Below are 13,362 nucleotides of genomic sequence, written 5' to 3' on the forward strand. Positions count from 1 at the left end.
GTGACTGTTCTCAGGTGAGCAGAGTCCAGAAGGAGCACAGGGGCTCCTTGGTGGCATCCTGGACCAGCCTCCCTCTGTCCCCTACTTGCTGCCAGCACGGCCTGTCGTCTCAGTCAGACACGGTGGAAGAACCCGGCACCACTGTTCTCCCTGCAGGAAGAGGAGGGTCTGTCCCTCTTTCGAGGCACCCCTTCCCCCCACAGTGACTTCTGCCCTCCTCTCACTGGGCAGGATCGTGTCACGTGGCTGCAGCTGCAAGGGGGCCTGGGACGGTGGTTTCACAGCTGGGCGTGTGGGCCAGTCCGGCAGTCCCAGTTGGAAAGGATGTCAGCGAGGGGCTCAAAGACTTTGGAACGATGATTATGCCATCAACAGCCCTGTGTCACTGTGGCCTCCTTTGTGTTGCAGATTAGGTCAGGAAATGGTCTTGATTCTGGGAAAGCTGAGCCCGAAGTTACCAGTGTGAAGCAGCCCCAAGTATAATATGTGTTTTGGCCAAATGGCCATGTATTTAACAAAAATTAGTATTTGGTCAAAGCTAAATGTCACCATCTTAGAATGAATTTACAGGATGTAAGAATACATGTGAGATTTTATGCAAAAAGTTACTGCAATGTCATCATTACATATTTTAATGGTCAAATATGTGAAGTCCACTATTAATCGTGCAGGACCAGCATGTCCCACACTGCAGCTGCCGCGAGGTGCCTCTGCACAGGGACACTGATGTGTGTGTCCTTCAGCATGGCTGTGCCGCACCTCCGATGGTGACATCACCTGCATGCTACCGAGATGAGCGGGAGGGGTCCTGTTGGAGGCGTGTGGGTGGCGGAGAGGCAGACAGTTTGGCATTTTTGTGAAAATCGGAGGCAAATGAGGAATGAGCATGTCTGCGTGGGCATGTGCGACAACCGTGTGCGTGACAGTCGCTGCGGATTGCATGGCGGCCGTGGGCGTGCACAGTGGTGGGCGTGCGCAGTGGCTGTGGGCACGCACTATCCGGCTCTGCTGCAGCCCCGGCAGTGTGAAGCCACAGGGAGTGTCGCTTCCTGCCTGATGGGGGCCTTGGACTGGCCACTCCGCCCTCAGCTGGGCTTTCTCGAGTCGTGGGTCTCCCAGAGCCCACCAGGCCCCTCACGCCTGAGGCCGGCGCTGGCGGTGGTCTGTGAGAGGAAGCGGTTGCAGGCTCCGGTGACTCTGCTGTGGATCTGTCCTGAGTGGCACAGGGGGCGGGACCCTTGGCTCCGGGCCCCACGTCAGATCTCTTTGACCGCAGCTCTCATTAAGTAACGGTGTTGCGCCTTCACTCTCACTGCCCTGCTCCTGTTTTCCTGTTTCTTGGGCTTTTCCTTGCTCGGCTACTTAACCTAAAGCTTGTCTCAGTGATACCGGTTTATATTGCAAGGGCTTCTGATTTAAATCCAGTCACTCAGAACCCTTGGGAAGTATAGACCGAGATGCTCCAAACAAAGGCTGGTGCGTTGAATAGTATTTCTAAAATGGAAGAGGGACACTGGCATGGGGACACCCTGCATACTCTCTGTGACCCTGATGGCCTTGCTGCCCAGCACAGGGGGCTGCGGAGACCTGGCCTGCTAGGCCCTGTCTCCTGGAGTGCACAGACATCCTCGTTCTTTGCCCTCTTTGGTGGCTTCTTTTTAAATATCACACAGTGTGTTGATGGAATAAACCCAAACTGTAAAATAATTTTAAAAGGTTTATTCTGAGCCAAATATGAGTGACCATTGGCCAGGCAACATAGTCCCAACAGGTCTTGAAAAAATGTGCCTGAGGTCAGTTTGGTTTCACACATTCATGGAGACAGGAATTGCAGGTAAAACCATAAATCAGTACATGGAAGGTTTACATTGGTTCGGCCCAAAAACGCCAGACATCTCAAAGCAGGGCTTACAGGTCATGGGTGGGTTTGGGGATTCTGTGGTTGGCAACTGGCTGGAAGAGTGAGGCTTTGTCTAAAGACCTGGAGTCAGTGGAAGGGGACGCCTGAGTTAAGATAAGGGGGTCTGCCGTGCCCCGTGACGCTACACCAGAGTCAGGCTGGAAAGTGAGCCACGTTATACCAGGTTAATAAAAACCCATTTGATGAGATTGTATCATTTCGAGGCATGACTATCAGGCCTCTTAGAAAGGAATTTGGGCAAGAGAGAAAAAAGGTCAGAGTTCAGTCCTCAGTTCATAGATACCCTTACTGTTGTATATTTCTTTTCTGTTCAGAGCCAGTGACTTTAAAACTTAAAAAAAAAAAAATGTATGCAATATACAGCCATTGTAAACCAATCAGAAAATACAGATAAGCAAAAAGAAAAGGAATTAATTTGAAATCCCATCGCCTGGCGGAGGTTTTCACACCAACATCCTGGCGCCTGCACGCTGTGTGGTGAAGCCTGACCTGTTGGCCTCAGTTCCCACGGCGCCACAGTCCCCGCCGTGTGGGAGGAGGATGCAAACGCCAGCCCGCGACAGTGCCACCACCCCTTCACGGGGCGGGCTTCTCGCAAGTTGAGTTGCTGTGACCACTGAGTTTGTCCCAGGCTCAGTTGTGACTACAAGGGCAAATTCTCTCGATGACTGTCACCAGTGACACCTTGTTATGAAGTCAGAGCAGGGACAGGGCTGAGGTGGGACTTTAACCACATCTTTTGCTGTTTCAGATCGGGGCTTTTAGCTAGGGTGGGGGCGAGGAGGATACAGGTCCTGTCCTCTCAAGCAGTGACGGCAGACCCACAACACGTGGCAGCACAGCTCTGAGCGGACCGTCTACCTGGCCTCAGTGCCCGGCTCTACCAGCAAGGGGCTTTCCTCTCCATGCCTCAGTTTCCCGATTTGTACCTCATAAGATGGTTGTGAGGATTCAGTGGTACCCTGTGTACAGTGTGGTACGTAGCCAGTGTTTCTAGATGTGGTCGTGCCATAAGGGAAGTGTGTGCATTGTTCTGTAGTGTCCTGGCCAGGATGACTCTGCCTTGTCAGGGAAGGCTGCACATGGGTGTGTTTACCTGGGTATTGAGGGATGGGTAGGAGTTTTCTGGTCTGAGCAGCCGGAGAAGCATACGTGTGCAGAGACATTTAACAACACGGCCTCTTTTGGAACATACTTGGTATGGCTGGAACGTAGGGTGTGAAGGGGAGGAGGGACCTGATCCTAGAGGAATCTGGGGCTTGGTGTAGACAAGGAGCCCTGAAGTGTCTGAACAAGGGAATGGGAACTCCTGCTTGCGTTTTAGAAAAGTCATTCTGAGTGCCGAGTAGAGCAGGCTGCGAGCAGGGGCGGCTGTGAAGGCAGGAGCCATTGAGGGGCATGTTCCTGGGCGGGATTGAGGGGGGCCTGCCGCCTGTTGGGGGACAGTGAAAGGAACAGACAGGCTCAGGACGTGGAGGCAGATGTGAGCCAAGGCAGGGACAGCTGCAGGGAAATGTTAGGAGATTAGGATTGGCAGGACTTACTAGCAGGTGCATGGGATTCGAGTGGGTCTTCCCATCTCCAGTTTACAGATAAGGAAGCAGGTTCCTTCAGTGTCTTGCCTGAAGTCGCACTGCTAAGCAGTAGTGACACTGGGCTTCAGACTTGGGGCTTTCTCCAACTTCAGAGCCCGTGACTTTTGGACATTTGGGAAGGTTATTGCTTCAACTAAGATGATCTTCATCGCAAACAATAAAAGTGAATTATTTGCTCACAACCAAAGAGTACCGAGATAGGGCAAGCTCCAGGAAAGGCTGATCTGGTGGCATGGGAGTGTCCCCAAGGATCTGGTCTCTCCAGTGTTGTCTTTGTCGTAGGACTAGCTCCCTTCCTGGCCCTAGAATGGTGGCCACCAGTTCCTGGGCTGAGGAAGGTCTCTGCCACCATAAGAAAAGAGAGTGTCCTTGCCCAGAGCATGAGGAACCTGGTGGGCTCTGGGAGACTCAGGACTCCAGAAAGCCCAGCTGAGGGAGGAGCACCCAAATCCTAAGAGTTGCTGTGACTACCTGGCCTGGGTCACATGGCCATCCCTGAGTTAGGGGCTCAGTGCAGACCACGTCCCCACCCCTACACCTGGGGCACCGGGGAAGGTACCTGGAAAAGGTCCTCTGAGGCATTTTCCATCCAGGTAGCCTTGCATGCTGCGCCACCTGCTGACCTGCTGGGGTAATGCGCTATTACTTAAGGTGGTGCAGAAGTTCCTGCCGCTCCCTCCCTCTGTGGCGACTGTAAGACGTCCTTCTTTTCTTCGTATAAAACTAAGGGCAGCAGAAACAAATCGACCCGGAAACATTCAAAGATTTCTACAACTGCTGGAAGGAGACAGAAGCAGAGGCCCAAGAGGTCATCGTGCCCTGGTCGGTGATGGAACATCTGGATAAAAACGAGTGTGTTTATAAGCTGTCGAGCTCTGTCAAGACAAGTCTAGGTGTTGGCAAGATCGCCATGACCCAGAAGCGCCTGTTCCTCCTGACCGAAGGGAGACCAGGCTATGTGGAGATTTCTACCTTCAGAAATATAGAGGTAAGGGGAGCACAGACAGGGATCCACGTTTGTTTAGGAGGGAACAGCTGGAACAGGCTACCAAGTACTCGCTGTGGCCCTTGCGCAAGCCACTTGCCTTCTTGTTCCTCAGTTTGCTCGTCTGTAAGATGGGAAGAATCATGGTACCTTCCTAGTAGCATCGTTGTGAGCACTGAACAGATTCAGTATGTAATGTGCTCAGAGCAGTAACTGTTTGTCTCTTACTGATTTTCTAATACAATTGACTTGCATTTGGGAGGCGAGAAGTGAGAAGCAATGCAGGCTGAACTTATAACTGGAGAAAAATAGGAGAATCACAGAAAGTAATTCATCCATAGATATTTATTGAGAAACTGCCATGTGCCAGCCTCCGTGAGCTACTGTATCTCACATTTTCTAATCATGCTCCTACCTGGCACATGTTGTTTATTTTATAACGATTTAAAAGTTTCCTAACAGTTTTAACATTAGATTTTAGAGACAGTCATTTGCCCTGTAGAGGATTTGTGGTCCTGATTTGTGATCCTGATTCATCTTATGCCTTATAGTTATTTCCCCAAATTTAAGAGGACTCTGAGAGGCACGGTGGGTATGTCAGTGTCTGTGTAATCGGCTGCCAGATAGTCAGGGGAATAGGAAAGGCGGGGAAGCCACCGTTGCAGCCCACAGTAAGTGCCAGGCCCGAGGACCCCATCTCTTGCTGTTTTCCTCCTGTTTGCTTTCCCACACCTGCTTTGCCAGCCTTTCTCCTAGAATTCCAAAGAAAGAGAAGTATTTAAGGATGTGACTGAACCACCTTTAAACACTGGCCAAGTCCCTGTGCGTGGATCTGTGTAGACACACCACGGCCAAGTCCTACGGGCCATCTTCTCTGGCCCCTGGGCACTGCCCGGAACACGGCTGGCGGGAGGGCGGTGGTTTAGACCAGCTGCTCCTTCATTTCAGAGCCTCCTTTGCTTTCTTCCTCTCATTAATCCAAATGTTCTCTGCACGTGATTTTACTTAATTCTCTTTTCTTTTTCTGCCTCCGTAGGAAGTCAAACGTACCACAGTCACTTTTCTACTTCGGAGAATACCCACTTTGAAAATTAAAATGGTGTCCAAGAAAGAAGTCTTTGAAGTGAACCTTAAAACAGAGTGTGACCTTTGGTACCTGATGGTGAAGGAGATGTGGGCTGGGAAGAAGCTAGCCGATGACTACAAGGTCCGAGACACGGGGTCTCCTCTGCGCGTGCCCCCAGCTAGCTCAAGGCGAATCTCGCCGCATAGGGGCCCACAAGGCAGTGCTCCGCGGTTAGCTCAGTGGCTCAGGTCTTGGTCCTCTAAGTAAATAAGAGGATTAGATGAGGGCCCGACAGGCGGCACTGGAGACACTGCGGTTTGCAGGACCCAGCAGAAGGCCTCGTGGCCCCTGGGAAGGCCGTGGTGAGAAGACGCAGGGGTCGGCAGAGCCGTGCGGGTTGGCCGTGGCACTGCTGCCCTGCGCTTTCCCATTTCCTCTCCACGCCCCCTCCGTTACGGTGACGTCCCAGCGAGTGAGGGCTGGGAGCTGGCCTGTGCTGACGTTGTCCACTCTGGCAGGTCAGAGGTGGGCGTTGAGGGCACACCCTGCTCTGAGCCCCTCTCCGCCCCGCACCTGCACAGGAGGAGGAGTTCCGCAGGGGTAGAACGGGATCCCTTCGACAGGTTGACATCCTAGGGATTTTTGTACCTTAACAATTTACAGGAAATTGATGGCTTTGGTTATACCAAAAGATTAACATATAGCAATGAAGGATCCTCCGGCAGAAGTAATGACTGAGGGCACAGGGGTGGGGGAGGTACTTGTGCTGCCTAATGGCAAGACACAATGAGAAAATGCATTCAAAACGGGCAAAGACTGAATGGGGAACTCGCACAGGTCATGAGGTTATAAAGAGACGTGTAGTTCCACGAGTCATCAGAGAAATGCCGGGGACGATGGCACGTGCCACGGTGTCACTGGCCAGTGTCAGCTCTGCCATTCCTGCCGGATGTTACCAGTCTGGGGGGAGGGGCACAGGGTCCTCCCCGAGATTCCAGGGTTCTGTGAGTTTTTGACGAGCCATTTGATTTTATGCCAACTGGTTTACTTGGCGTAAACCCGCACAGTCAAACTAAAGCCCGTGGGTTGGTGGACCGTGTTTCTTAAATAAAGTTTTACTGGGACATAGTTGTCCTGTTTGTTTACAAAATGTCCGTGGCTGCTTCCGTGTTGCAATGACAGGCACAGCCGAGTAGTCACATGGAGATTTTATGGCCCACAAAGCCTAAAATTGTTTACTACGTGGCCTTTACAGAAAACGTTTGCCGACCCTGGTATAAACAATTGATATCTGTCTTAAATAAGTGGAAAAAAATATGACATAAAACCCAAATTCATCATTCATTGAAACTCTTCATATTGCTTTGGAAAAAACGCGCCTTTGGAAGTATTGTTTTACGTGATGTGCTAAGGTCGTGTATTCGCTGGTTTCACTGGTCGTCACTGTGTTGAAATGCATGTTTCTGTCCTAGGACCCTCAGTACGTCCAGCAAGCGCTGACCAACGTCTTGCTGATGGACGCCGTCGTTGGCACGCTGCAGTCTCAAGGCGCCATCTACGCCGCCTCCAAGTTGTCGTACTTCGACAAGATGAAGAAGGAACGTAAGCTGAGCGTGTACTGGAGGGAGCAATGTCGTCCCGAATATACGTCTTACATGGTTTTATCCGGTCGACATTTGTTTTATTAAACTGATCCCAAATTTCTTTATTTTTTTTCTTTTATACTTTTTATTTTTGAATACCACGTATTATTCTGCATCTTTCCTTTTTTGGCTTAACAGTGTTCCTCGGAGCTCCTTGCTTATCAGGGCACACTGAGGCACCTTGTAATTTTAATGTCTGGGTAGCATCCCATTGGCCATGGTAGGGTGTTTGCTGCGATTCTCAGTCGCAGACAACAGACTTTCCTCTGGCTGGCGTAAGTGGAACGGAAACTTGCGGGAGGCTATTGAGTGGCTCGGGGACTCTCTGGACTGGTCAGAGAGCTGGTCTCGGGGCTTGCAGCAGCAACACCCCCACTGAGAAGCCGGGGACCCTCTGTGCACGGTTGGCCTTTTGGCTGGTGGACTCCCCACCACGTGAGTGAGGAAAGGCCCCGGATGTCAACATCTTTTTTTCTTGGTCCGGTCAGTTCCCCAGACAGGAGTTCTGCAGTCTCCTTGCTGTGGGTTTACGTGTGACTGTCTCATTCTAGAACCACACAGAGGTTGGTGCTGGGCTCAAATTTTTTGTTTTTGGAAGTTGATTTTCAAGTCTAGGATTCTCTAGTGTTTCTATGACTAAATAGTATGCATTGTTTGATACAGAACATCTTGTCTGTCCGTCAGTTGGACATTTGTATTGTTTCTGCTTTTGGCTGCCATGAATAATGCCGCATGAACATACAAGTTTTTGCGTGGATGTTTGTTTGCATTTCTCTTGGGTGTCTACCTAGGAGACTCTGGTTTTTTAAAAAGTTGTCCCAGAATGAGGAAAAACAACCCTCAGTTATGTGTTTATTCACGTCGGCATGTTTCACTCTCTCTGTGATGTCTGTCACGAGCTATGGGACCCCTTCTGCTCCTGGCCACAGCATCCCTCTCTCCCAGGACCCAGGAGACCTTGAACTGTGGCGGAGCCAGAATGCTCAGGGTGTCCAGGTTGCCACAGACCGGCTGGAATGACCCGAGGCGCTTTTGTCCAACAGTCCCAGAACCAGACAATCAATTGCTCTTCATTTTCCTTAGTTAGGAACAAAATCAAGTAAACCTCATACTTCAGCTGTTTGTGTCACCCCGAACTCACACCGAGCCTTTGTGCAGCGTTCTGAGAAAGCCTTCTAACTCCTCTGTAAACAGTTTACAGAGTCACAGCGGTGACACTCGGCAAATGACAGCTCACTGTCAGTCCCTGCCTGCCAGTCGTGTGATGGCACAGGAGGGGCCATCCGAGCTCGGGGTCGGGGTCACAGAGCACGGTGGAGTTCCTGATCCTCGTTAACAAATTATGAAACATTTTCCTGTGTGTGAAGCTTTCTGAGGTGAAGCTACGTGACACACGGTCCTGAGCTTAATTTAATAGCTTAGGGTCAACTCATGACGGAAAGTCTAGAAATGCACAAAATTAAATAATAACAGAAGACTTAATGACTCGAGGTGTTGGCAGAGAAGCCAGTTAGCGCTCACCGTGTTCTGGTGCAGCTGCCAGACCCACGTGGGGTCCTGCTCACATACCTGCTCGTGGTGTGACCTTCAGCTGTCACCGAATGTCGACGCATTTCAGTTTTCTCATCTTTCTTAAAACGGGGACGATGGGATCAGTCTCGTCGGATTGTTGTGAGTGTAGTAAGATGCAGGGAGGGAAGCAGCACCTGAGGACAGCCCCGGACGCCCCAGACTGCAGTGACTGAGTAGTGGAGAGCCCTGCAGGCGCTCACGGGCTGGGCAGAGGGGCCACGTCACAGCAGTCTGGTCTCTGGAGCGTCTGGGCCAGGGCTGTTTTCAGTTTTGTCTGGAAACATTGTTGGAGAGAGGAGCGTGGAAGAGTGTCCTCCGGTGTGGTGGCTTTTAACTGGGGGTGACTTTGCACCTCACCCTGGGGGAGGCACGTGGCAATGGCTGGAGTTATTTGTGGCCATGTGTGGGCTGCTCCTGGCACCTAGTGAGCAGAGGCCAGGGACGTTACTGACGTCCTGTGTGTGCAAGGATGCGGGCCACCCCCCCCCCGGCTTGGCTTCTTCCGGCCCAAAGTTCGTAGTTCTGAGGTGGAGAGACCGTGCTCGGGGTTAGATCTCTGGGTCTCAACCCGGGACTACGTCATGAGCGACGTTTTAAATCTCCACCCTGCCAGCTGTGTAACCATCGAGTGTGGCTGGACGTCAGATTAGGAGGCGCGAGGCGTTTGAGGGGTGTCTGCCGGCAGGGGAGTGAGCAGCGGGGCCTGCAACGCCCGACCTCAGGGAGAGCTTCCTCTTCACAAGTGACGAAGCTTCTCCCAAACTGGTGTTCTAGAAAGAGCAGATTTACGCGGCTGTTGGACAGCATCGGTGTCCTCGTGTCTGGGAGGGGAACGTTCACAGTGTGTGTCTTTCAGTGCCTGTGGCCGTCCCAAAGACAACCTCGGAAACACTGAAGCACAAAATCGACCCTTCGGCTGGAGAGACGTCCCCGCAGGCCATCGACATCCTGTTGTACACACCAGGTACAGACGTCGCTTGGCGTTTATTGCTGCTATTTTTAAACATAATCTGCTAAATTTAGATTTGGGTTCAAGGTCAGCCCTGAAGTGAAAGAGAAGACAGCATCATGGCATAAATGCGGACAAAAATATCTGCCTTTTTTTATTTTTTTGAGACAGGGTCTCACCCTGTCACCAGGCTAGAGTGCAGTGGCAGGATCACAGCTCACTACAGCCTCCAACTCCTGGGCTGGAGCCATCCTCCTGCCTCGGCCTCCCAAAGTGCTAAGATCACAGGAGTGAGGCACTGCGCCTGGCCTTTTTTTTTGGTTTTTGAGGTGAAGTCCTGAGCGATGCGTGTGAGGCTGTCACAGCTGCTCCTTGGACGTGGCCCAGTGATGAGCAGGGCCGTGGGGAGCCCAGGAGAGATTGGAGCGGGGCCAGCCCTGAGCACGGGAATCCTCCTCCAGAGTCACCATCCCTCACGTCCTACAGCAGCTGACAGTTTATGAAGCACTTTCGCTCACATTGTTTCCCTGCGAAGTTATTTAATCTGGTCCTGTTGTCATTGTGATCAGGTGATGGCACCTCAGATAGTTGTTGTCATAGGAACTGGACAGACATGGGACCTTTGCTGCTCGGAACGTGTGACAACGCGATTCTTTTCTGCTGGGCGCGGCTGTGTATCTGCCTTCTGTACGCAGAGCAGCTAGTTCCCTGCAAGTCGTGTTAGGACGATGAGGGGAAGAAAATTGGCGCGACCAAGGGTCTGCGTGTAAACAAAGCTCCCCGTTGCGTTGTGGGTTTACAACCGTCAGGACACTTTTATTTAATTCTGACGTAAAGAATTGCGGCAGCGGAGTTTTCACAGAGGGTTTATGGTGTGGAAAACAAAGGAACTTAGCTCTGGGCAGAAAAGACTTTTAAAATCCAGTTTGCAGTGTATTCGTGTCTGAAGGGACGGACAGTGAGTGTCACAGACGCGCTCCATGACCTTCATGGGCACGTCCCGCGGCCTCGCAGAGCTAGCGGCGATTCACGCGCAGAGCTCGCGTGCCAGAGGGGCAAGCAGGCCCGTGGTGAGGAATCTCCCGGTGAGAGAGACCGAGACGTCGCTCGTCATGGCAGCTCATCTAAAAGTGAGGATTTTTAGATCCCAGTCAGTTCCCCTCAGATTAAAGCTGGCTAGACTCTGGGCTTCCTGTCATGATGGTCCGTCTGAGAATGTCTAGAAGGGACATTCGTGAAGAATAACGAAGCTGCTTTTCCCGTGCTGTGGCTGAGAAGCCCGTAGCTGACAGAGTTTTTGCGAGCCTTGTGGGCCCCTCGGGAAGGGGGCATCCTGGCTAACCCTAGCCTTGGGTCGCAACTGCACAGGGCTCCCCAGGAGTTAGGAGAACCACCCACAGGCGCTGAAGGCAGGTGGCACGTCAGCTCGGGCCCTGACAAGGTGGGGCGTGCATCTCGGGGGCAGCATCTGCCCCCAAGGGAGCTGACAGACCCATGGAGTTAGTGCCCCCAGAAAGACTGGCAAACCTAAGCCGCCTGATTTCTCACAGGAGGCACTGCAGGGCAGGGGAGGGCAAGGCTGCCTTCACCACTAGTGATGGGCGGACACTTTCTCCGTGGAAAGTCAGGACCGAGCCCCTTGCACTGCACACAGAGATCAGTTCCTAGTGGGGTGAGATCTAAACGCGAACAGTAAAAGCAAACAAACATAAGTAACTAAAGCAAGCACACTTCTAGAAGATAGTAGAGGGGAATATATTCATAACCCCATGGTATAAAACTATTAATACTAACTGTAAAGGAAAGGACTGATGAATTTGACATTAAAATCAATGATTTTAGAAAGACACTTTAAATAGCGTGCAAATGCAAGTTACAGACTTGGGAAGGATGTTTACAGCACGATGGAATCAGTTAGGGGTTTACATCAAGAAGAGCAGAACGGCTAGCCAGGCGTAGTGGCGGCACCTGTGGTCCCAGCTACTTGGGAGGAGGAGGCGGGAGGATCACTTGAGCCCGTGAGTTCGAGGCTGTAGCTGCTGCACTCGAGCCTGGGCGACATAGTGAGGCCCCATCTAAAAAAAAGCAAAACGATAAAAAACAATAATAGAACAGCTACAAATTGGGGAGAATGAGACAACTCGGTTCAAAAATTGGCAAGAGACACAGACACTTCACAGAAGAGGATATCCAAATGGCCAGTTAAAGCCGTCGGCCTCATTAGCAATTAGGGAAATACAAACAAAACCACAGTTAAAAAACCCCAGAATCTTCACACCCTTAGAGTGGCCAAAGTGAAACAGATCGACACCACCAAGCGGTGTTGGCGCAGGTGTGGGGCCGCAGGGCTCCGCCGCGCTCTGGGCGAGGGTGTGAATCGGTGGCAGGGCTGTGGTCCTGCAGGGGCCTCTGCAGCTACCCACTCCTGTGCCTGTGCCCACACTGTTCTCTAGTGAACCTCACTCACCCTCGGGTCCTGGCTCGGCAAAGCTGCCCAGTCCTGTGTCCCCAGGGCGCCTGGCTCTGATTCTGTCTGGCCGCTCCTAAGACTAAGCGGCAAGAGGTGGGGCAGTGTCGGGTTCGCTCATCTTGGCGTCTCCAGCACCTAGCAGGGCGCCTGGCGCTTAGGAGGTGCCCAGTAACACCCAAGGGCTGGCAGGAATCCCTGCTGATGCATCAAGAGCTTCTCCTTCAGACGTTTTTGTGTTCATTCCTCTTTAGGGCACCTGGACCCAGCAGAGAAAGTTGAGGACGCTCACCCTAAACTCTGGTGCGCTCTGAACAATGGCAGAGTGATTGTGTACGACGCTTCCTCCTGGACGGTCCACCAGCACTGCTTTAAAGTGGGCACGTCCAAACTGGTGAGTAAACGAAGCGCCATGCAATTCAGGCTGTTTTAAGTCAGCCTGCAGGAGGTGACTTTCTAAGCAGGAGGCCTTTACTTTCTATCTTGAGGTTTTGAATTAAATGTAAGCTGGTTCCCGCCTTTTGCTTACACGTCCTTATTTAAGGGAGAAGAGAATGCCTTTGACTCCCCCATCATAAACAGATCTCAGGAACTCCAGGTGGAACTCTCCTCTCGCTGTTCGTCGCTGGCCTTGCACCACCCTGGGAGAACCGTTTCTTGCATTTTGTGCCGCAGCGCTGAGTTTCCCGCGTGCGTCACCTGAGATGATCGTGTGAAGGCTGCTGTTCAGCTGCCGCTCCGTCGGCCTGGGTGGCCGTCCCCCGCCCTGCGTCCCAGGCAGCGGTGAGGCCGGGGTCCAGCAAAACTCACGGTGTCCACTCGTCACACATTATTCCTTCACATAAAAGCAAGCTTGATTTTTTCTGATAGTTTTACAGGTATAGCTGTTAATACATTTTTGGTAGTAAGTTCTGGGCACCGCCATAGTGTCTCCTTTGTCATACATCGCGGTAGCTAGAGTATGGAATCCGGGACCCTGTCTTGCCGGTCTCCTGGGGCCCTCGGCAGCTCCTCCTGCTTTGAGATCATTTCTGGAGCATTTCCCCTTCCTGCAGGTCCGTGTGCCCTCCCGGTGGCTCACGGGGCAGCTTTCCCCACCTTGCTGGCACGGGACCCGCTCGCTGTGGCTGCACACCCTCCGTCCATCTGCCTGTTGTGCCGTGT

General features: G+C 52.0%; 1 protein-coding gene across 2 annotated transcripts in view; it reads left to right on the plus strand.

The window, feature by feature from the left end:
* DENND3 (DENN/MADD domain containing 3) overlaps positions 1-13,362 on the plus strand; it is a 62,748-nt gene that overhangs the window by 36,398 nt on the left and 12,988 nt on the right. For both annotated transcript variants that reach the window (XM_012648157.1, XM_012648156.1), the window contains exons 14-18: positions 4,245-4,504; positions 5,538-5,708; positions 7,040-7,169; positions 9,639-9,746; positions 12,453-12,592. In XM_012648157.1, the coding sequence (XP_012503611.1) occupies positions 4,245-4,504; positions 5,538-5,708; positions 7,040-7,169; positions 9,639-9,746; positions 12,453-12,592 (809 nt within the window). The remainder of the gene's footprint in view (positions 1-4,244; positions 4,505-5,537; positions 5,709-7,039; positions 7,170-9,638; positions 9,747-12,452; positions 12,593-13,362) is intronic.

The sequence above is a fragment of the Propithecus coquereli genome, unplaced genomic scaffold (assembly GCF_000956105.1).
Source record: "Propithecus coquereli isolate 6110/MARCELLA unplaced genomic scaffold, Pcoq_1.0 Scaffold28, whole genome shotgun sequence".
Classification (NCBI taxonomy): Eukaryota; Metazoa; Chordata; class Mammalia; order Primates; family Indriidae; genus Propithecus; species Propithecus coquereli.